The following is a 25,080-nucleotide window of genomic DNA, read 5'->3' as shown; positions in this document are numbered from 1 at the left end:
AAAGAAAAGTCCATTCTTAGGAGAGTACATGGGAGGCACGATACCGTGTGTCTGCAGGTGTCTATCTGGTCAAAACCACTGATACAGGAGCCCCTCCACCCTCCGGTGGGATGGATCATGTCTACAGAGAAACCTAGATTCAAATACATAGACTTCTGTGTATTGGGAATATGTTGTTAAATTACTTGTTAGATATTACTGCACTGTCAGAGCTAGAAACACAAGCATTTTGCTACACCCGCAACAACATCTGCTAAACACGTGTATGTGAACAAAAAAAATGTGATTCGATTTTGATTTGAAATAAACGTCCTATTTATCAAAGGTGCTTTTGGCTGGGGGTCAAAATAACTCCAAAGGATTTTAATTTGTTAAAAGTCCATTTGAAACAGAAACACTAAATCGTGATTAAGATTTACTAACAACAAGTTGATTGACAAAGTCATGAAAAAATACATAATTGAATAAACCACATTTTGGCTAAGATAAAAGATATGCCTCTGGGGTCAAAATGATCCATGTCAGAAGTATGGTTCACAATGCAAATGTGTAGTGGGTGTAAAGTTTGTTTTAAATTCTCACTCATTAAAAACGAATCAATCAACACATGCTTCTCTTTGAACGACTTAAAATAATATTAACCTTTTATGAAATAAATTAAATAGATACTTTTGGTTCCTCTACTGCTTTGCCCACTCCAGTCAGCAGATGGCGATGTGCGTCTTTTAGGTTCAGGCGACGCTGCCAGTGTGACATATAATCTAGTGGACGGGACGCTCCTTCAAACACAACAGCTAGTCAGACGCCTCGGTAGCTTTCTAGCAAACATAGCTACAACATTCACGCTCTTTACACTGTTTTTGGTGTATATTAGTTGCTGTGTATTAAACACACTTCTGTCGGATGTACTTGTTGGCCCATTTAAGTATATATGTACGTTGTTTGTCAGCTAGCTGGTTTGCTGAGTTAGCTTAGAACTAGGCTAGTCGCTAATGCTAGCTAGCTAACATCTCCGACCATGAGTTCACTGAGCTACTCTCCTTCTGCAAAGGAAGATGAGGTCTGCTGGACGGAGAAAGAAGCCCCCGTGAAAGAGGAGGACGAAGAGAAGGATGTTACAATTCAAAAACAAGTAGAGGGTGAGGCTGTTACCGTGAAAGAAGAAGAGAAAGACGTTTCAGTGAAAGAAGAGGAAGACGCGTTCAGAGTGAAAGAGGAGGATGTTACTGTAAAAGAAGAGGATGATGCAGTTTTAGGAGTGAAAGAGGAGGAGGGGGAGATGACTGTCACATTGGAGGAAGAGGAGGAGGTTAGAGATCTGTTTAACACCAGTAAGTACCGTCTGCAGTCGTTGAACTAATATGCAGTAAAGGGGTTCTACACTTTAATGTTGTTCTGTCGGAATGGCTGAAGCTACACTGTAAGGTGTAGAACATCAAGAGTGGACCATCAGCAAAACGTTAACAATTGATGAAATGCATCTAATGACAATGCCTGAAATACTGTAGTTCTCAAGATCTCCCATTAGTTTAGCCCAATATGTAGTCTTAAAGTTGCAATCAGCAGTTGTTACATCCATTTTGGGACTTATACATTAATGATATGCACCCATCTGTTTCTTGAAGAATAAACTTATAAATGCCTCATGAACTTAGTTCAACTGTCGTACCCCATCAGAACCCAAAATATAAGCTTTTTTTTACTCCAATGTTTGTCAGTAAATATAAACAAACACTGTATATCCTCAAAACATGGTTAAAACTAGGGTGGGTATAATTTGTGGAACATTCCAACAGGAATCCGTTCCAAAAACGTCGTAAAGAACAAGGTTGCCAACAAGCAACGCATACAGATTCGTATAACAGTAGAAGGAGATACCGGGTAGGGAGTGAGCTATGTAATTACGTTTTTCACTCACCACGTTTATTCGGAAAAAATGTCTCTTCGTTCTAGTAGCCTCCACCATTTCTCATTTGTTGGTTTAGTTATTATTTCCGGTGTTCCTGCATTTGCGGGTGAACTCTGTTGCGCCTCAATTGGGGAATCGCTGTGGTTGAAATGTAACTAATGACCGCAAGCCCCAGTATTTTATTAGCTAGGTGGCTTGTACACAATTGTTACCGATGATACTGTATACAGTGCCTTGCGAAAGTATTCGGCCCCCCTTGAACTTTGAGACCATTTGCCACATTTCAGGCTTCAAACATAAAGATATAAAACTGTATTTTTTTGTGAAGAATCAACAACAAGTGGGACACAATCATGAAGTGGAACGACATTTATTGGATATTTCAAACTTTTTTAACAATCAAAAACTGAAAAATTGGGCGTGCAAAATTATTCAGCCCCCTTAAGTTAATACTTTGTAGCGCCACCTTTTGCTGCGATAACAGCTGTAAGTTGCTTGGGGTATGTCTCTATCAGTTTTGCACATCGAGAGACTGACATTTTTTTCCCATTCCTCCTTGTAAAACAGCTCGAGCTCAGTGAGGTTGGATGGAGAGCATTTGTGAACAGCAGTTTTCAGTTCTTTCCACAGATTCTCGATTGGATTCAGGTCTGGACTTTGACTTGGCCATTCTAACACCTGGATATGTTTATTTTTGAACCATTCCAATTGTAGATTTTGCTTTATGTTTTGGATCATTGTCTTGTTGGAAGACAAATCTCGTCCCAGTGTCAGGTCTTTTGCAGACTCCTTCAGGTTTTCTTTCAGAATGGTCCTGTATTTGGCTCCATCCATCTTCCCATCAATTTTAACCATCTTCCCTGTCCCTGCTGAAGAAAAGCAGGCCCAAACCATGATGCTGCCACCACCATGTTTGACAGTGGGGATGTTGTGTTCAGGGTGATGAGCTGTGTTGCTTTTACGCCAAACATAACGTTTTGCATTGTTGCCAAAAAGTTCAATTTTGGTTTCATCTGACCAGAGCACCTTCTTCCACATGTTTGGTGTGTCTCCCAGGTGGCTTGTGGCAAACTTTAAACGAGACTTTTTATGGATATCTTTAAGAAATGGCTTTCTTCTTGCCACTCTTCCATAAAGGCCAGATTTGTGCAATATACGACTGATTGTTGTCCTATGGACAGAGTCTCCCACCTCAGCTGTAGATCTCTGCAGTTCATCCAGAGTGATCATGGGCCTCTTGGCTGCATCTCTGATCAGTCTTCTCCTTGTATGAGCTGAAAGTGTAGAGGGACAGCCAGGTCTTGGTAGATTTGCAGTGGTCTGATACTCCTTCCATTTCAATATTATCGCTTGCACAGTGCTCATTGGGATGTTTAAAGCTTGGGAAATCTTTTTGTATCCAAATCCGGCTTTAAACTTCTTCATAACAGTATCTCGGACCTGCCTGGTGTGTTCCTTGTTCTTCATGATGCTCTCTGCGCTTTTAACGGACCTCTGAGACTATCACAGTGCAGGTGCATTTATACGGAGACTTGATTACACACAGGTGGATTGTATTTATCATCATTAGTCATTTAGGTCAACATTGGATCATTCAGAGATCCTCACTGAACTTCTGGAGAGAGTTTGCTGCACTGAAAGTAAAGGGGCTGAATAATTTTGCACGCCCAATTTTTCAGTTTTTGACTTGTTAAAAAAGTTTGAAATATCCAATAAATGTCGTTCCACTTCATGATTGTGTCCCACTTGTTGTTGATTCTTCACAAAAAAATACAGTTTTATATCTTTATGTTTGAAGCCTGAAATGTGGCAAAAGGTCACAAAGTTCAAGGGGGCCTAATACTTTCGCAAGGCACTGTATATATATATATATATATATATATATATATATATATATATATATATATATATATATATATATATATATATATACACACACACACACTTTAACCTTAACACAGATGGGATGCTTTACATAAGTTGCTATTTTTTAATTGACACTAATATATATGTCCAATAAACAGACGTTCAAAAGTCGGAATGTAAAGCAAAAACGACTGGAAAGTTATTCAAAAGCAGGTGTAGTGAATCAAGCATCTTGGGGTTACCTGAAATAGGTGAAAGTATATATTTTAAATGTTCTAATTTATTTTATCTTTATTTAACTAGGCAAGATGAACTCAACAATATCGACAGACAAGTTACCTGCTATATTTGGGGAAAAGGATTAACACGGAGAGAACTTGGCAAAATACAATACATGCTTCTGTAGTACGAGTAGGTATATACAGTATCATCGGTAACAATTGTGTACAAGCCACCTAGCTAATAAAATACTGGGGCTTGCGGTCATTAGTTACATTTCAACCACAGCGATTCCCCAATTGAGGCGCAACAGAGTTCACCCGCAAATGCAGGAACACCGGAAATAATAACTAAACCAACGAATGAGAAATGGTGGAGGCTACTAGAACGAAGAGACATTTTTTCCGAATAAACGTGGTGAGTGAAAAACGTAATTACATAGCTCACTCCCTACCCGGTATCTCCTTCTACTGTTATACGACTCTGTATGCATTGCTTGTTGGCAACCTTGTTATTTACGACGTTTTTGGAACGGATTCCTGTTGAAACGTTCCACAAATTATACCCACCCGCTAAAATATCCAAATATTCCTTCTAAATGTGAAACGATTCAAAATTGCAATACGTTTCTAGAAACATAAATCGCTGTACTTTCATATCACATCAACATAAGTTCGCACAATACTTTCATATCACATCAAAATCATTTCACACAGGCCATGTTATTATCCCACACACACTCTCTGTGGTTCATATGAACCCCATTCCTGGGAATTAGATTTGATTACATATCGCCCTCGACTGTTACCACAGAAGGGTTCCGTCTGTCCCATTCCCAGCTAGGTTACGGGGCTGTTTGTCACCAGTACCTATGACTGGTTAATAGAGGGAAACTATTTAGTCAACTGAAATAAAATAACTGTTTGAAAAATTAAAACCATCTTTGACTCAATCTAAAATTGCCTAAAATAATAATCAGCATGAATTATGTTTTGTTTGAATAATTCATACCTTAACTTTGGGCAAAAATGCAATTGGATTTTAAATATAATTTTTATGTGGTTTTAAAGCTTCTGAACATGGTGGCCGGTAAATGCTGTCATGGGATGGCAAAAGTTTCAAATAGACTTAGCTTGTGTATCACTATCACTTGCCATCACCAGAAATACTTTAAGAAATGAGGATATTGGAAACTCCTTTCTATTTGTATTAACAGCGTAAAGAAAATAACATTGGGATGACATTGAGATAACATTGGGATGAATTACCCTAATTCATTGGGATGAATTACCCTAATTCATTGGGATGAATTACCCTAATTCATTGGGATGAATTACCCTAATTCATTGGGATGAATTACCCTAATTCATTGGGATGAATTACCCTAATTCATTGGGATGAATTACCCTAATTCATTGGGATGAATTACCCTAATTCATTGGGATGAATTACCCTAATTCATTGGGATGAATTACCCTAATTCATTGGGATGAATTACCCTAATTCATTGGGATGAATTACCCTAATTCATTGGGATGAATTACCCTAATTCATTGGGATGAATTACCCTAATTCATTGGGATGAATTACCCTAATTCATTGGGATGAATTACCCTAATTCATTGGGATGAATTACCCTAATTCATTGGGATGAATTACCCTAATTCATTGGGATGAATTACCCCTGTGGACAAGAAGCACAACATTACAAATGATTTCAGAGATGTGAGATAATTAACTTGTTCTCTGTAATATCGTATAGCTTTAACTTTCAGGATTTCAAAACTTGTTTGGAAGATTGCCTGCCCTGTGAGTTCTGTTATACTCGCAGACATAATTCAAACGGTTTTAGAAACGTCAGTGTTTTCTATCCAATGGTTATAATAATATGCATATATTAGCAATTTAGGACAGATTTTGATACAGTTCATTATGGGCACGCAATTCATCCAAAGTGAAAATACTGCCCCCTATCTCTAACAGGTTGGACAACAAAGTTAAGGTATTGGAGTGGCCATCACAAAGCCCTGACCTCAATCCTATAGAAAATTTGTGGGCAGACCTGAAAAAGCGTGTGAGAGCTGACTCCGTTACACCAGCTCTGTCAGGAGGAATGTGCACAAATTCATCCAATTTACTGTGGGAAGCTTGTGGAAGGCTACCCGAAACGTTTGACCCAAGTTAAACAATTTAAATGCAATGCTAACAAATACTAATTGAGTGTATTTCTGACTTCTGACTCACTGGGAATGTGATGAAAGAAATCGAAGCTGAAATAAATCATTCTCTCTACTATTATTCTGACATTTCACATTCTTAAAATAAAGTAGTGATCCTAACTGACCTAAGACAGGAATTGTGTATTTGGCTAAGGTGTACGTAAACTTCCGACTTCAACTGCTTAGTGCTGTTCACAGGACCCTATGATCACTTGGCTACATAGGTGATGCCTGCTTTTGTTTATCTGTTGGTCCCAGCCTCAAACTCAGGCCCTGTGTGTAGTTAACTGACCCTCTCTGCCCATTCATCGCCATTTTACCTGTTGTTGTTGTCTTAGCCGTTGTTGTCTTAGCTAGCTCTCCCAATCAACACCTGTGATTGCTTTATGCCTCGCTTTGTCTCTCTCTAATGTCTATATGCCTTGTATACTGTTTAGGGTAGTTATCATTGTTTTATTTTACTGCGGAGCCCCTAGTCCCAATCAACATGCCTCAGAGAGCTCTTTTGTCCCACCTCCTACACATGCGGTGACCTCACCTAGCATAACTGGTGCCTCCAGAGATGCAACCTCTATCATCACTCAATGCCTAGGTTTACCTCCACTGTACCCGCACCCTACTATAACCCTGTCCGTACATTACGCCTTGAATCTATCCTACCACACCTAGAAATCTGCTCCTTTTATTCGCTGTTCCCAACGCACTAGACGACCAGTTCTGATATCCTTTAGCCGTACCCTCATCCTACTCCTCTGTTCCTCGGGTGATGTAGAGGTTAACCCAGGCCCTGGGTGTCCCCGGGCGCTCTCAATTTTTGACTTCTGTAACAGTAAAAGCCTTGGTTTCATGCATGTTAACATCAGAAGCCTCCTCCCTAAGTTTGTTTTACTCACTGCTTTAGCACACCTTGCCGCGTCTGAATCCTGGCTTTGGAAGACCACCAAAAATGTTGAAATTTCCATCCCCAACCACAACATTTCCCATCAAGATAGAACTGCCAAAGGGGGAGGAGTTGCAATATACTGCAGAGATGGCCTGCAAAGTTCTGTCATACTTTCCAAGTCCATGCCCAAACAATTCGTGCTTCTATTTTAAAAAATGAATCTCTCCAGAAATGTCTCTCACTGTTGCCACCTGTTATAGACCCTCCCAGCTCCCAGCTGTGCCCTGGACACCATATGTGAATTGATTGCCCCCATCTATTCTCAGAGTTCGTTCTGTTAGGTGACCTGAACTGGGATATGCTTAACCCCCCTACTTTTTTCAATTTCCGCCTGAAGACATACCCAAATCTAACTGCCAGTAGCTCAGGGCACAGAACCAAGGATATGCATATTCTTGGTACCATTTGAAAGAGAACACTTTGAAGTTTGTGTAAATGTGAATTGGATGTAGGAGAATATAAAACCATAGATCTGGTTTAGATAATACAATGAAAAAAACATATGTTTTTTATTTTTATTGTTGTATCATCATTTTTAAAATTAACAAGATAAAACAAACATTCAGATAGGATGATGGGGAAAATTTCAGTGAAAAACATAACAGGGCAACAGTACTTGTGCAAAGTATCAGAATGATAACTTCCAAAATGAGTGTGCTACATGACATTTATCAGGTGTCCCACACAAGTAGCCCAAATATATATATAGAGTACAGGGAACATAAGGTTGAATATATTATTATAGACCTGCTAGATCTACTGTCTCGTTTATATTATTAAATTTCAGCTAGATCTACTGTCTTTATTATATTACAACAGACCAGCTGTATCTTCTGTCTCCATTTCACTTTGGCCATTGTTGTGGGCCTGCCCTCCCCTCAACAGCCTCAAATAGGCTATTTCATTTCACAAATAATATTTTATATTATTAATTTTTAACAACGGCATTAGCATGAGAAGAACTTACCAGTCCAAAGCGATGTCCTCTCCGTTCAAAAAATATTTCTCCATTTGGGAATCGCTAAATGAATCGTCCTCGATCAATTTCTCCTAAAATTGTGTGTACATCTGTATATCTAGACATAGATTTAGCTTTTCCTGACTTAGTCGCTATACTGATTGATATATAAACAGCTGAATATGCACTTTACCAAAACAATGCTGTGCGCAACATCCGTTGCTCCTTCCGGTATGAATCGTTAATGGCGAATGAACCTCTTTACGCCGGAGTTTACTACATGGGTTGGTCTTCCAACACATAAACATTACATATTGCCGTTTACCTCAGCTCATTGGCTATCTACCCAGCTAGATTTCAAGACGATCAGTGGTCATTCGGTTAAAATACAGTCAATCAACGAAACAGCAGGCAAATCATTGGTGCACAATGATGTCATTACTTGTTGTCTTCAAATCGGTTTCTTTCAGTCAATACATCCCGTGAAATGACCCATCAGGTTTGGTTGTGTTACAAACAAACCAGTTGATTGCAATGAAACCAAACATGACTGGAAAAGTCACGTTTTGTGTGTGTATTTACCTCGAATGTGTCGTCGAAAATGGAATGAGACGGAATTCATGACACAAGAGGTTCACAAAATGTTTCGTGTTAGGCTATAAAAAAGGATTTTATCAAACAAAAGACCATTCATTGTGTAACAATGAGCATTGGGATTGCAAACAGAGGAAGATCGCCAAAGGTAAACAATTTATTTTATAGTTGTTTTTTATTAGGCTCTATCCTCAGATAATTGCATCGTATTCTTTCGCAGTAAATCCTTTTTTAAATCTGACAACGCAGTTGGATTAGCAAGATTCTAGGCTTTTGAAACATGTGAGACACTTGTATTTTCATGAATGTTTCAATATGACTATTTATGTAGCGATCACCTTATGTTGTCGAATTTCATCCCGCTACCGAGAGAGGTTAACACCCCGGCCGTCCTACAATCCAAGCTAGATGCCCTCAATCTCACACAGATGATCAAGGAACCCATCAGGTACAACCCTAAATCCGTAAACATTTGCACCCTTATAGATATTATCCTGACCAACTTGCCCTCCAAATACACCTCTGCTGTTTTCAATCAGGATCTCAGCGATCACTGCCTCATTGCCTGCATCTGTTATGGGTTCGCAGTCAAGCGACCACCCCTCATCACTGTCAAACGCTCCATAAAACACTTCTGCGAGCAGGCCTTTTTAATCGACCTGGCCCGGGTATCCTGGAAGGATATTGACCTCATCCCATCAGTCGAGGATAGCTGGTTGTTCTTTAAATGTCATTTCCTCACCATCTTAAATAAGCATGTCCCTTTCAAAAAATGTAGAACTAAGAAAATATACTGTCCTTGGTTCACTCCAGATCTGACTGCCCTCCACCAGCACAAAAACATCCTGTAGCGTACTGCACTAGCATCGAATAGTCCCTGTGATATGTCCGTTAGGAAAGGCTAGCTTTTTCAAAAGGAAATTTGCATCCTGTAGCTCAAACTCTAAAAAGTTTTGGGACACTGTAAAGTCCATGGAGAATAAAAGCACCTCCTCCCAGCTTCCCACTGCACTGAGGCTTGGAAACACTGTAGCCACCGATAAATCCACAATAATTGAGAATTTCAATAAGCTTTTCTCTACAGCTGGCCATGCTTTCTTCCTGGCTACCCCAAACCTGGCCAACAGCTTTGCACCACCTGCAGCTACTTGCCCAAGCCTCCCCGGCTTCTCCTTCACACAAATCCAGATAGCTGATGTTCTGAAAGAGCTGTAAAACCCGGACCTGTACAAATCAGCTGGTCTAGACAATCTGGACCCTCTCTTTCTAAAAATATCTGCCGCCATTGTTGCAACCCCTATTACTAGTCTGTTCAACCTCTTTTGTGTCGTCTGAGATTCCTAAAGATTGGAAAGCTTCCGTGGTCATCCCCCTTTTCAAAGGGGGTGACACTCTAGACCCAAACTGTTAAAGACCTATATCCATCCTGTCCTGCCTTTCTAAAGTCTTCGAAAGCCAAGTTAACATCTCTTGTGTATGTGGGATGCTAGCGTCCCACCTGGCCAACAGCCAGTGAAATTGCAGGGCGCCAAATTCAAAACAACAAAAATCCCATAATTAAAATTCCTCAAACATATAAGTATTATACACCATTTTAAAGATAAACTTCTTGCTAATCCAACCACTGTGTCCGATTTCAAAAAGGCTTTAAGGCGATAGCACATCATACGATTATGTTAGGTCAGCGCCTTGTCACCTTTCCAACAGCCATTTTCCATCCAAGGAGAGGGCTCACAATAGTCAGAAATAGCGATTAAATTAATCATTAACATTTGAGGATCTTCATCAGATGGCACTCCCAGGACTTCATGTTACACAATAAATGTTAGTTTTGTTTAATAAAGTCCCTCTTTATGTCCAAAAACCTCAGTTGAAAATGGCGCGTTATGTTCAGTATTCTAAAGGCACAACGCGCGCTCTCAAATCCAGACGAAAAGTCAAAAGTTCCATTACAGTTCGTACAGCTGAGCGCTATCCTCAGATCATCGCTTTCGCCGTGAAGCCTTTTTGAAATCTGACACAGCGGTTGCATTAAGAAGAAGTTCATCTTTACATTTTTTTTTTTTACATTTAAATCATTTAGCAGACGCTCTTATCCAGAGCGACTTACAAATTGGTGCATTCACCTTATGACATCCAGTGGAACAGTCACTTTACAATAGTGCATCTAAATCTTAAAGGGGGGGGGGTGAGAAGGATTACTTATCCTATCCTAGGTATTCCTTAAAGAGGTGGGGTTTCAGGTGTCTCCGGAAGGTGGTGATTGACTCCGCTGTCCTGGCGTCGTGAGGGAGTTTGTTCCACCATTGGGGGCCCAGAGCAGCGAACAGTTTAGACTTTTACAGTGGATTACCACTGTTGTGGGGCCTTTAATCATCTCTCTGACTTTGTTGTTTACACAGGAGAGATGCGTGACTATCGTGGATCCTCTGGGGAGCCTCAACAACCTCATGATGCTGAAGAGGCAGAGAAGAGTCACTCCAGGTCAGAACACCTCCAGAAACACCTGCAGAGATCCACAGGAAAGAGAACTCACTGCTGCTGTGACTGTGGGAAGAGATTCACCTCGTCAGGCATTAAAATTCATCAGAGAACACACACAGGAGAGAAATCTTTTAGCTGTGATCAATGTGGGAAGAGTTTTGGTCAATCTTGCCTTCTGACACGACACCAGAGAACACACACAGGAGAGAAACCTCATGGCTGTGGTCAATGTGGGAAGAGTTTTGGCCAATCTTGCCATCTGACACGACACCAGAGAACTCACACAGGAGAGAAACCTCATATCTGTGTTCAATGTGGGAAGAGTTTTGGTAGATCTGGAGAGCTGACAGTGCACCAGAGAACTCACACAGGAGAGAAATCGTATAGCTGTGGTCAATGTGGGAAGAGTTTTGCTGCATCTAGCACTCTGACTCAACACCAGAGAACACACACAGGAGAGAAACCTTATAGATGTGGGCAATGTGGGAAGAGTTTTGGTCAATCTTGCCATCTGATGCAACACCAGAGAATACACACAGGTAAAAAATCTTATAGCTGTGATCAATGTGGGAAGAGTTTTGGTCGACCTGGAGAGCTGACAGTGCACCAGAGAACTCACACAGGAGAGAAACCTTTTAGCTGTGATCAATGTGGAAAGAGATGTACTACATCTGGCTCTCTGACTCTACACCAGAGAACACACACTGGAGACAAACCTTATAGCTGTGATCAATGTGGGAAGAGTTTTACAACATCTGGCAATCTGACTCTACACCAGAGAACACATACAGGAGAGAAACCTTATAGCTGTGGTCAATGTGGGAAGAGTTTTTTTGGATCTGGAGAGCTGACAGTGCACCAGAGAATACACACAGGAGAGAAACCTTATAGCTGTGATCAATGTGGGAAGACTTTTGGCAGATCTGGCCATCTGGTATCACACCAGAGAACACACACAGGAGAGAGAACTTACAGCTGTGATCAATGCGGGAAGAGATTTGATCACTCTGGAGAGCTGACAGTGCACCAGAGAACACACACAGGAGAGAAAGCTTATAGCTGTGATCAGTGTGACAAGAGATACTCTGATAAAAGATCTCTGATCAAACATCAGAAAATACATGAAGGAGTTGTATCATGATAGTTATTTCGTGATATCAATGAAATGATGTCACAATGTAGAATGTTTTTAACCCTAAACGTTTGTCCCCTGTTCAATTGATTTCAGCATGATCTAGATATTAGCCTTGGGAAAAATCCAGGCTCTTAATTTAAATGCTATTTATGTGATTTAACAAAAAAGGAGTTGTGTTACACTTACCATGTTGGTGAACCACTTGAATCAAAATGCAACACTTCAAAATGTAGCTAGCTGTTTTCTACAAATTGTCCTCTAACCAGGGATATACACATTATTCCCAGATTCCGTGTGGTTTTTGAGCTGTTAGTTTTAACAGGACGTGCAACCTCATCTCCCTCTCGCACGAATGACTTTAGCATTATATCGATGAGTGATGACAAATAAGTGTTGCGTTCCTTTGTTTAGTGACCCCTACATTTAAGTGCATCACTCCCAAATGTAGCTGATTGTCTTCTGCAGGTTGTCCCCTGACCAGTGAGGTAAAATATGTCTCCCATTTCCATGTCTTTTTTTAGTTGTGTTCAACAGCACATACAATCTGATTTTCCCCTCCAATCGATATCAGTGATTTATTTCTACTTGTCAAAACAACAGCGTTTTTGGTGCTTGTGTCCATGGTGAGGACGACTTAGTTTCTGATGTTCTGAAGGTTGGGCAGTCAAAAAGTTTTGTGTTTAGCCAGTGAGTTGAGATGGATCTTATTTTGGCTGCACGTTTTTCCATTTTGGAGATGAGGACGAGAGTTCTAGAAGCTAGTGGGGATTTCTTTTGTTTATTTCTTGTTTTTAATTGTTGACAGCCAGTAGTCACCATGTTATTTTGGTGAAGCATTGTAGTTGATTATAATGTGAAATAAAAGTTGTTTTCTGTTGGTGGTAAGCATTCTCTTAATCTCTTAAGGTGTTTGTCTTTGGTTTTTCCATTTATATTTTGAGGTTTGGATTTTAGCATGTATAGCTCGTTAGCACGTAGGGCGCGCACTGATTGGTGTCACCTTGTTAGTCAGTATGTGTTACATCTGTGCTGGCTTGTCCATCTTGTTGCTAGGAAGTTGTTTTACCTGTGCTCCCCAGGTGCTATTTAAGAGTGTCTGACCCAGTGCTCCTGATAGATGTGGAAAGTCAACAACTTTAGTTGCGCTATCGTTTTGGTTTACTTCCTGTCTTTAAGTTTGGGGTTGGTTTTTCTTTTGTTTTCCTCTTCTTTGACAGATTTAGTGGGTCTCATGGTGCTTGTCTTTTAGGTCCCAGTTGTTATTTACTAGTCAACTTTCAGTGGACACTGAGAGCAAAATTGCAAGATTATGTTATAATACTTTTATTGCATCAAATGGTTGTTTTATGCAACAGAATAGAGGGTTCTTAGAACTATTGTGTCTGTGTGTTCTACTGGGATGGGCCTCTGGGAGATAACACTGACAGGAGATTTACAATGCCTTTTGGGTGATAAAACCTAAAGAGACCGCATTCCAGAGCATGAGTTAATGTTTCTGTATTTTATGGTACCAGGGAGAGATGACCCCAGGGCCAGACCCTGGTCTCTACACAAAGTGTACTATTTTTACAGCAGATACTGTCTGCTGAGAATTATAAGTGTCTTTCATACAAATCTTAACCTTGTGACCCATTCTATACATATGTTGTTGGTCATGTAGGTTGAAAGAGGTGCATCTTGGCTGTAAAAGACCTTTGTATTTTTGTCCTGTGGGTCGACCCGCAATCATTATTGTAGAGCACTCAATTGATTCACTTTATGTGCACGTTGTATTGACCTACTCCCTTATTAAGTGAATAAAGATTTAGTTTAAGCATAACTCTGACTTGTGTGTTAAGTTTCTCTCATTTGATATTAAAGAAGTTAACCACCACATTTGGCAATGGGGATATTATTATTCACTTGCTGACTGCTCCCGACAACCTGGATAAATGGTACACGAGGGATCCCTCAAACTTGGAATCTCAGGAGACCACACTTCGGGAACGGAGCAGATGGACCCACCTTTGATCTGAGAGGCAGTGAGCCGAGTGGATACCACATCTCGGAAGTATTATTTTTTTAAATTAAGAGGTGATCTTGGCTGTGGAAGACATTTGTACTTTTGTATTGTGGCTCTCAACGAATCATCTGGGGGTGATTTGTCGACCAGCCATCATTATTGTAGACTCAATTGATTCACTTTATATGTGTGTGTTGTATTGACCTGCTCCCTATTAATAAGTGAATAAAGATTTAGTTTCAGAATAACTCTGACTTGTGTGATAAGTTTGTCTCTCCTCAATTGATATTAAAGAAATTAACCACATATGGGGATGTTATTCTTCACTTGGTGACCACTCCTGACGACCTGGGTAAATTGTGCACGAGGGATCCCTCAAACATGGAATCTCGGGGAGATCACACTTCGGGAACGGAGCAGATGGACCCACCTTTGATCTGAGAAGCAGCGAGCCGAGTGGATACCACATCTCAAACATAGTTTTAAAAAAATATATATATATATGTGTGTATATATGTGGAGTTCTTAGAAAAGCCTCGTAGGCTCTGAGTGTGTATTCCTGTGTGAGGGGGGCACCTCACACAGGTGTAAACCGGTACCAGCCAGGAGGCTGAGTCAGCTATCTGTGTGAACTGGATGAAAACTAGAATCTGTGTTTACTAGTTAAGACTATTTATGATATAGTATAAGATAGTAAGGTGCACCTGTAATTGTTTTAAACCTGTACCCCATTTTTTTCTTCCCAGTATGAAAGGAATTGCTAGATTTATTGATTAAACCTTTTTCCATTAAGTTCGAGTGAACCAAGGTGGCTGACTTGCTGTTGAAGAAGCATCCCGTCACAGTGGCAGAATCACCTGAAAGACGCACATCGCCATCTGCTGACTGGAGTTGGTATCGCAGTTGAAAATACTTGCAGACAAAAAGGTAAAAACCAACAACTCCCTTTGAAAACAGGCGATGTGGCATCAGAAACATTTAAAAAATGTACTAGAAAGTGTAGCTAAACAGAATAACTTTGGTCATACCCACTCAGCACGTAACGTCCAAGGAGGTCAAATTATGGGCGATATCATGCGTTGTCTGTCTGTCTGTGGCTGCTATTTCGCCTCAAAAAAGTCATCCCAAATTTGGCTGTGCATAACTATGTAAATGTCTCTCGAACAAGGTGACGTTCATCAATATACACTAAAGAGTAAAGGTTCCTGGAGTATCCTAAAAGTTAGTTGAAGAACCTTTTGTGGGAACCCCTATACGTTCTTTGAAGAACCCTTTATAATGGTTTCTCAAATAACCTTTTGGGGTTCATTTTTTAAAACTCCCTGTCCACCCTCCCTCCATTCTAAAAAAATATATTTTAATAACAATATCTACAATATTGATTTAAATCAAATAAAAAATTTAGTGGCACCACAAATGTGAATTAATATTTACAAAACAATTTACCAAGCAAAAGACATTACAAAATTGCAACATTTTTGCAGACATGTCAGACCATAATAAATAATACATTTACTTTGTATAGTGCTTTTCATGACATGTATATAAATAATGGTGTACAATAAAAACAACATACATTAAAAATGAATCATAGGTCAACTAACAATATTGTAGACTTGATGCTAAAGTACAGATTTAGCTTATCCACTTAGTTATGTTAGGAAGTTTGCCATCTTTATGGCCGGCCCTGGTAACTTCACCCAAACTTCTCTTCTCCCCAGAACAAAGTAACTTAAAAACATAAGTGTTTTTCTGACATTTTTTGGGAAATTTAAGGGAAAATTTAAAAAATCCAGCCATAGCAGAGCCCCAAGTTCCATGGGGATGTCTTCGAGGGCGTGGATGTTCTCCCCATCAAAGGCCAGCGGGATTTCACTCTCATGGTGAAATGAATTTCCGCCGATGAGCAGCAAATGAGTGAAGAGCGGTGAAATCTGTGTCAACAAAAGTAAGAAAAGATGAATACACATACAATTAACATAACAAATGTTCAGCTGTAGTTTTATATAAGCATGCACACTTATGTTTATGAAGAAACATATGATTGGTGTATAGGCATACCTTGTCACAGACATAAATGCCACTCGGGTCCTCATTGAAGATGTTGGGCAAGAGCAGAATCGCTGCTGTGGTCTCCAGTCCTAGTAAAGTAAAGCAATGATCTTACTACACTTGCTTATTTTATAACAAAATACATTCGAGAAAGGGAAGGAATAATAATATATAATAATAATATATGCCATTTAGCAGATGTTTTTATCCAAAGCGACTTACAGTCATGTGTGCATACATTCTACGTATGGGTGGTCCCGGGGATCGAACCCACTACGAGCAAATCCCTCTTCTGTATTGTCCTTCAGGGACTGTCAAAATAGCAGTATGATGTCCTCACCCCTGCCTCACCTCTCTACCTCTGATTGTCCTTGAATTATATTTTTGTCTATATCCATTCCATGGACTTGATTCATTTCTGAGAAGCACACATTTGTATGCTAATAGATTTCAGTTTGTTTTGACTGTTATGTAGGTTAAATGTACACTTCAAATGCAGCTGTCCTACAACATATCTGTACCGTCTTCTTACATTTACATTTAACATTTAAGTCATTTAGCAGACGCTCTTATCCAGAGCGACTTACAAATTGGTGCATTCACCTTATGACATCCAGTGGAACAGTCACTTTACAATAGTGCATCTAAATCTTAAAGGGGGGGGGGATACTTATCCTATCCTAGGTATTCCTTAAAGAGGTGGGGTTTCAGGTGTCTCCGGAAGGTGATGATTGACTCCGCTGTCCTGGCGGCGTGAGGGAGTTTGTTCCACCATTGGGGGGCCAGAGCAGCGAACAGTTTTGACTGGGCTGAGCGGGAGCTGTACTTCCTCAGTGGTAGGGTGGCGAGCAGGCCAGAGGTGGATGAACGCAGTGCCCTTGTTTGGGTGTAGGGCCTGATCAGAGCCTGGAGGTACTGAGGTGCCGTTCCCCTCACAGCTCCGTAGGCAAGCACCATGGTCTTGTAGCGGATGCAAGCTTCAACTGGAAGCCAGTGGAGAGAACGGAGGAGCGGGGTGACGTGAGAGAACTTGGGAAGGTTGAACACCAGACGGGCTGCGGCGTTCTGGATGAGTTGAAGGGGTTTAATGGCACAGGCAGGGAGCCCAGCCAACAGCGAGTTGCAGTAATCCAGACGGGAGATGACAAGTGCCTGGATTAGGACCTGCGCCGCTTCCTGTGTGAGGCAGGGTCGTACTCTGCGGATGTTGTAGAGCATGAACCTACAGGAACGGGCCACCGCCTTGATGTTGGTTGAGAACGACAGGGTGTTGTCCAGGATCACACCAAGGTTCTTAGCGCTCTGGGAGGAGGACACAATGGAGTTGTCAACCGTGATGGCGAGATCATGGAACGGGCAGTCCTTCCCCGGGAGGAAGAGCAGCTCCGTCTTGCCGAGGTTCAGCTTGAGGTGGTGATCCGTCATCCACACTGATATGTCTGCCAGACATGTAGAGATGCGATTCGCCACCTGGTCATCAGAAGGGGGAAAGGAGAAGATTAGTTGTGTGTCGTCTGCATAGCAATGATAGGAGAGACCATGTGAGGTTATGACAGAGCCAAGTGACTTGGTGTATAGCGAGAATAGGAGAGGGCCTAGAACAGAGCCCTGGGGGACACCAGTGGTGAGAGCGCGTGGTGAGGAGACAGATTCTCGCCACGCCACCTGGTAGGAGCGACCTGTCAGGTAGGACGCAATCCAAGCGTGGGCCGCGCCGGAGATGCCCAACTCGGAGAGGGTGGAGAGGAGGATCTGATGGTTCACAGTATCGAAGGCAGCCGATAGATCTAGAAGGATGAGAGCAGAGGAGAGAGAGTTAGCTTTAGCAGTGCGGAGCGCCTCCGTGATACAGAGGAGAGCAGTCTCAGTTGAATGACTAGTCTTGAAACCTGACTGATTTGGATCAAGAAGGTCATTCAGAGAGAGATAGCGGGAGAGCTGGCCAAGGACGGCACGTTCAAGAGTTTTGGAGAGAAAAGAAAGAAGGGATACTGGTCTGTAATTGTTGACATCGGAGGGATCGAGTGTAGGTTTTTCAGAAGGGGCGCAACTCTCACTCTCTTGGTCCCAATTGCATTGTGTCCATGTTCTGTGCTATAAGAATTTAGGAAAGGAAGAGAAAGTGTTTTTCAGAAGGGGTGCAACTCTCGCTCTCTTGGTCCCAATTGCATTGTGTCCATGTTCTGTGCTATAAGAATTTAGGAAAGGAAGAGAAAGTGTCAATGAATAGTCTTACAAGCATTAAAATATATATTTAAAAAGAAAAATATATATATATACAAAAAAGTATTTAGTCAGCAACCAATTGTGCATGTTCACCCACTTAAAAAGATGAGAGGCCTGTAATTTTCATCATAGATACACTTAAACTATGACAGACAAAATGAGAAACAAAATCCAGAAAATCACATTGTAGGATTTTTAATGAATTTATTTGCAAATTATGGTGGGCTGTCTCGTCGTTGTTTGTGATCAGGCCTACCACTGTTGTGGCTTCGGCAAACTTAATAATGGTGTTGTAGTCGTGCCTGGCCGTGCAGTCATGAGTGAACAGGGAGTACAGGAGGGGCTGAGCACACACTCCTGAGGGGCCCCTTCGTTGAGGATCAGCGTGGGGATCAGCATGTTGTTACCTATCCTTATAAAACATGAGCTGGCGCACACCCAGAAAATAGTTTGTGTGGCGGTGCTGACTAACGGTGAATAAACTATCAAAATAAAGAAAGTCACACACTCCATGTATAAACTCTCAGCAATTTAATGGGTTTTTACCAACGTTTCAGCATCACTGTGCCTTCCTCAGGGTGATGTCATGAATACTTGAATCAGGTTATGTAGACAAACAGTGAAATTAGTGCAACCAATGACAATAGTGAGGGGTGTGTCATAATGATTAAGTTAATTAAAATTCATTAGTGAAACTGTTAAAAAATACTATATGGCATATTAAATATATTACGCTATTGTTATCATATAGAAACATCATGGAATATTATACATCACATTAGCATCAAAATACATTATTGTTTCATTCAATTTCACATAATAAGGATATTTCATATTTAAAAGTACAGAATAAGAGACAGAATAATGCACGATGGTCAATGCTATCTGGAATCCTTGGGACATCCCTACCCTAAACCCTAACCCCGACCGTAACCATTTTAAATGTTAACTTCAATGGGCTAGGGACGTCCCAAGGATATATCTCTACCTGAAAAAACATGATCTAAGTAATTGATAGTTGGTATTCAGCAGTCATTAAGCCTTAATTACTTTAATGAACTACTAAAATAGTGATTTTGTCAGACAGCAGACAGCAGCTCTACATGTTATTGACTGACTGATCCATTCATCCTTCCATCCCTCCTCAGATTTCTTCTCCGCTGAAGACCCAGTGAGGGTGGAGCTCAGTCAGAGAGTTGTTGAAGGACTGGTTAGGAAGAACACTTCTACAGCCAGAGAGGTGAGAGGTCACACATGGTTTAGATGGTAAATATTTATGTCCCCTTAGCGGTTTATCACGTAAGCAAAAAGTAATATGTTCCATCATCCATGTTTATTTACATTAGTGCAAATTATCCACTGATATTGGTGTAATTTCTCACCCCCTTTGGCTGTATGAAAGGTAATTTCCCCTCAGGCACACACATTTGGTCTTTGATATTATGAAGGTAATTTGTGTAGAATTTACTTTTCCCCAGATCTCTTTACATTGCTTATGCATATTTGGTGGCCTGACTGCGTCCAGACGATGTCAAAGGCCCATCCTGTTAGATCTGAACCTAATGCAGCTTGGAGTGATCAGATGACAGAAATCACATTTAGGTGCCAGGTGTAACTGAGGCCATAGATGCTCCACATCCATAACTTTAAGTGTTTTATATAATATGACTAAATGTGTTTCTGTGTTACAGGGGCAGTCAAGAAATGGGACAGCAAGGCCACAGAACATGACATAAGCAGAGCTGTGGGAGACCACCTCAAGCCCCTGGTAGAGCCGGGGGTGGTGTTTACCATTCCACCAAGCCTTCAGCAGGCTTGAAAACCGGGATTGATACTGCATTTCATACTAAGATGGTCCGTTGATCTGTTGATTGGTCAGTCATTGGGTTAATTTGTTGAAATCAAATCAAGCTTCATTTATACAGCACATTTCAGACATGGATGCAACACAATGGCTTCAAAGGAAAAAAATCATTACAAAAATTAAATGTTAAAAATATTTATTACACAACAAACAGAATACTAACAACTGAAAGACTAATGGGCAACCGGCACAGCCAGAAGAGGACTGGCCAACCCTCATAGCCTGGTTTCTTCCTAGGTTTTGTCCTTTCTAGGGAGTTTTTCCTAGCCACCATGCTTCTACGCCTGCATTGCTTGCTGTTTGGGGTTTTGGGCTGGGTGTCTGTACAGCACTTTGAGATATCAGCTGATGCTGTCTCCCGGGTGGCGCAGTGGTTAAGGGTGCTGTACTGCAGCGCCAGCTGTGCCATCAGAGACTCTGGGTTCGCGCCCAGGCTCTGTCGTAACCGGGAGGTCTGTGGGGCGACGCACAATTGGCATAGCGTCGCCCGGGTTAGGGAGGGCTTGACAGGTAGGGATGTCCTTGTCTCATCGCGCACCAGCGACTCCTGTGGCGGGCCAGGCGCAGTGGGCGCTAACCAAGGTTGCATGGTGATTCCTCCGACACATTGGTGCGGCTGGCTTCCGGGTTGGATGAGCGCCGTGCGGCTTGGTTGGGTTGTGTATCGGAGGACGCGTGACTTTCAACCTTCGTCTCTCCCTAGCCCATACGGGAGTTGCAGCGATGAGACAAGATAGTAGCTACTGAAACAATTGATTGGTCATTTGGGTTCATTTGTTGAAATCAAATCAAGCTTTATTTATATAGTACATTTCAGACAATGGCTTCACAGGAAAAAACAGAAATAAAAATCAATAACTGAAAGACTAAGGAAATGCCATTGATTAAAATATTAATTGAATGCAATATCCAACCCAAAATACAAGCGTGTTTTTTAGGAGGGGCTCTGAAAGACACTATGGGTGTGTCCACTAAATGTTGACTAGTAACAACAACCGGGACCTAAAAGACACCCACCATGAGACCCGCTAAATCTCCCCAAGAAGAGACAAGAAAAACCCACACCAAACTCAAAGGTTAAAATAATTTATTTACAATCAATACCATTCACACTTAACAAAATCATATCTCTCATTCATTCTTAATTACTTATATTTACAAAACACCAAACAACTAATCTACCTAACACCCTGAATAGAAAAGATCTATTCACACGATCAAAAGCTTTCGCCTGATCTAGCGCTGCTACCATTAAAGGCAGCCCTCTATCTTCAACCCAAGCGATGGAATCCCTGATCAACTGTAGGTTCCATCTTATAGAGCGGCCCTCTACCCCGCACGTCTGATCCTCGTGGACGACGTAGGGAAGGGCTGTGCGCAACCGGTCTGCTAAAACCTTTGCAAGAATCTTGTAATCTACACACAGCATGGTCAATGGCCGCCAGTTGCCAAGGTCAGTTGCTTCCCCCTTCTTATAAAGAAGTGACAGCACACCAACAGCCATTGATGCCCCCGGGACCCCCGTCTCAAGAATGGCCTTCAAGACTTCGAGAACCACTGGTCCAAGTATACCCCAAAACCTGAGGTAAAACTCAGCCGGCAGCCCATCCATCCCAGGCACCTTCCCTTTTCCCATCCTCCTAAGAGCGCTCTCAACCTCTTCTAGTGAGATCTGGGCCTCCATCACGTCTCTAATGACCTCTGGCAACCACCGGGAAAAGTGTTCTAAAAACATGTTTCCCTGCCCTACATCTATTTCCCTTTCCTTAAATAAACCTTGGAAATGATCAGTTGTCACCCTGACCATTTCCTCTGGTTTACTTACTATACTACCATTTTCTTCCCTAACTCCATGCATTACCTTCCTACTCTGCCTGGCCCTAACCGACTTAAAGAACATAGCGGAACAAGTCTCATTATGTTCTAGAAAGCCACTATGCGCACGCTCCAGGAAAGCTCGAGCCTTCTGCTCCTGCAGCTCCCTGAGCTGCGCCTTTAGGGCTGCGAATATCTCCAAGTCAATCGACCCGCCGAGGTTGCCTGCCTCGTACTCAAGTTCAATTAACCTTTGGATACGATCCACCTCCCTCCTTTATCCTCCCCTTAACTAAATCCCACCACTCTAACACCCCCTCGCACATGGACCGGAGGCCGTCAAGCCTCCGAAAGAAACAAAAAAATGCGTCAACGAAAGCCTGCTCCTCCAGTATATCCCGATCTAACTTCCAGTACCCCCTACCAAAGAGGCAGACAGACGACCCCACCTGCAGGAACACCCCGTCGTGATCCGTGAAGAAAACAGGCAACAGCCGCCCAGACAACTGACCCAAAGACCTGGATACAAAAATGTAGTCGAGCCTCCGCGCAACCCCCCTGGAGTTGCGCCATGTAGGACCGACCATTAATATAATAATAATAATATATGCCATTTAGCAGACGCTTTTATCCAAAGCGACTTACAGTCATGTGTGCATACATTCTACGTATGGGTGGATCTTCAATACCAGACAAAAACATTTCCTTACCCTTCAAACCCTTACACTGCTAGCTCCAGCCCCCTCTAACCAACATGGGCATGTTACAGTTTTACAATAAGGGCATGTTACGGTTTTACAATAAGGGCATGTTACTGTATTACAATAAGGGCATGTTACTGTATTACAATAAGACATGTTACTGTATTACAATAAGACATGTTACTGTATTACAATAAGGGCATGTTACTGTATTACAATAAGACATGTTACTGTATTACAATAAGACATGTTACTGTATTACAATAAGGGCATGTTAAGGTATTACAATAAGACATGTTACTGTATTACAATAAGGGCATGTTAAGGTATTACAATAAGGGCATGTTACTGTATTACAATAAGGCACAGGCAGGTTACTGTATTACAATAAGACATGGGCATGTTACTGTATTACAGTAAGACATGTTACGGTATTACAATAAGGGCATGTTACTGTATTACAGTAAGACGTGGGCATGTTACTGTATTACAATAAGGCACAGGCATGTTACGGTATTACAGTAAGGCACAGGCATGTTACGGTATTACAATAAGACATGGGCATGTTACTGTATTACAATAAGACATGGGCATGTTACTGTATTACAATAAGACATGGGCATGTTACTGTATTACAATAAGACATGGGCATGTTACTGTATTACAATAAGGCACAGGCATGTTACGGTATTACAATAAGGGCATGTTACTGTATTACAGTAAGACACAGACCATTGCCGGAGTAGTGTGCAGGCCACCATCAACCAGACCATTAGCCCAGAGATGGCACCTGCACTGCTATCACCACCTACCCCTAAATCTATATTAAAGTCTCCTCCTATCACCAAGTGCCTGTTTGTAACACACAGGGGCGCCAGACAGTCCACCATCTCCCTCCTGTCTGCCGCCACCTGTGGCCCATATACCCCAATTAACCTATATCTAGCTTCTCTAAACTTAACATCTATCCCCAAAACTCTACCCTGCATTATTACAAAAGTGTTCTCTATTTTAACCTCTCTTTGCCCACACAAAATCCCTACTCCTGTTGAGTGCACACCTCCTATGCCCCAAAAAGATTCCCCCTTATCCCAATCCCTCTTAAATCTACACACATCCCCACCATCCCTCAGGTGAACCTCCTGTAAAAAACAGAAATCAAACCCCACACCCTCTAAATAACAAAAAACCGCCCTCCTTTGAACATTATTCCTTAACCCCCTAACATTTAGACTAAAAAAAGAAACAAAACTATTCATTTAATTATTAACAACAAATAAAAATAAAAAAAACAAAGAAAAAACAGGAGACTCACCCGATGCTCCACTGGTCCATCTCCACCGGCGGGGACGTCCTCTCCTCTCCTGACGCCCACCCGTCCTCCATCCCAACCCATGACCCAGGCAGTGTGTTGGGTCCTCCCTCCCCACCCACCATCCCCCCCTCCCTGTTTGCCTCGGGCTGCATGTAGGGGACCCCATCTCCTCAAACAGGAGTTGGGATCCCTCTAGCAAACAGCCCACCGACCCCTCACTGGAGTCATCCTCTAAAATGCAAGGGGCTGAGGCAAACCGGGAGGACAAATGACCCTCCCCTCCCCCCCGCCACTCTCTTAGCCCCCTCCACACCCCCTCCCTCTCACTTCCTGCCAAGCTCCCCCTCTTCATCCCTTTCTTCTTTGGTGAAGGAGGTAGCGGGGAGACACAACGTCCCATCCCCGCTAAATCCTCCACCAAATCCCTCATTTCGACCTCGAGGAAGCCTGGCAGGCTGTCCCCCACTCCTTTCCCCCATCTCCCCCTCCCACCCCCTCCCCTCCCATCTCCACACCTCCTTCCGTCCCCGTCACTGTCACCGCTCCCTCTTCCACTCCTTCTCACACCACTGTCCCACTCTCTCTCTTCTCCGCTCCTTCCCGTTCTTCCGCCTTCTTTTTCTTCTCTCCTTCTTTTTCCTTCTTTCCATCTTCACTCCTCTTTCTTCTCGCCTCTTCCTTCCCATCCTCTTCTCTTGCCGTCTTTTCCCCTGTGCCATCCGTACAATCCGCACGCGTCCTTTCTTTCCTCCCCCATCCCCCGCCCCCCCAGCTGCAG

General features: G+C 42.0%; 1 protein-coding gene across 1 annotated transcript; it reads left to right on the top strand.

Annotated features, from left to right (window-relative positions):
- Positions 1-780: 780 nt before the first annotated feature.
- On the top strand, positions 781-13,694 carry LOC124015785 (zinc finger protein 2-like). Its single transcript, XM_046331249.1, has 2 exons — positions 781-1,331; positions 11,111-13,694. Exons 1-2 carry the CDS (start codon positions 1,019-1,021, stop codon positions 12,331-12,333), a joined length of 1,536 nt encoding a protein of 511 aa, XP_046187205.1. The 5' UTR covers positions 781-1,018; the 3' UTR covers positions 12,334-13,694.
- The last annotated feature ends 11,386 nt before the right edge of the window (positions 13,695-25,080 follow it).

This window comes from Oncorhynchus gorbuscha, linkage group LG26 (genome assembly GCF_021184085.1).
Source record: "Oncorhynchus gorbuscha isolate QuinsamMale2020 ecotype Even-year linkage group LG26, OgorEven_v1.0, whole genome shotgun sequence".
NCBI classification, from domain to species: Eukaryota; Metazoa; Chordata; class Actinopteri; order Salmoniformes; family Salmonidae; genus Oncorhynchus; species Oncorhynchus gorbuscha.
This window is presented reverse-complemented; position numbering and strand designations above follow the sequence as displayed.

What these genes read in the sequence shown, in the direction of transcription:
- LOC124015785 (XM_046331249.1), top strand. Translation starts at nt 1,019, where the DNA reads ATGAGTTCACTGAGCTACTCTCCTTCTGCAAAGGAAGATGAGGTCTGC. An exon ending in TAGAGATCTGTTTAACACCA is followed by an intron (nt 1,332 to 11,110) that starts GTAAGTACCGTC and finishes TTGTTTACACAG; the next exon opens with GAGAGATGCGTGACTATCGT.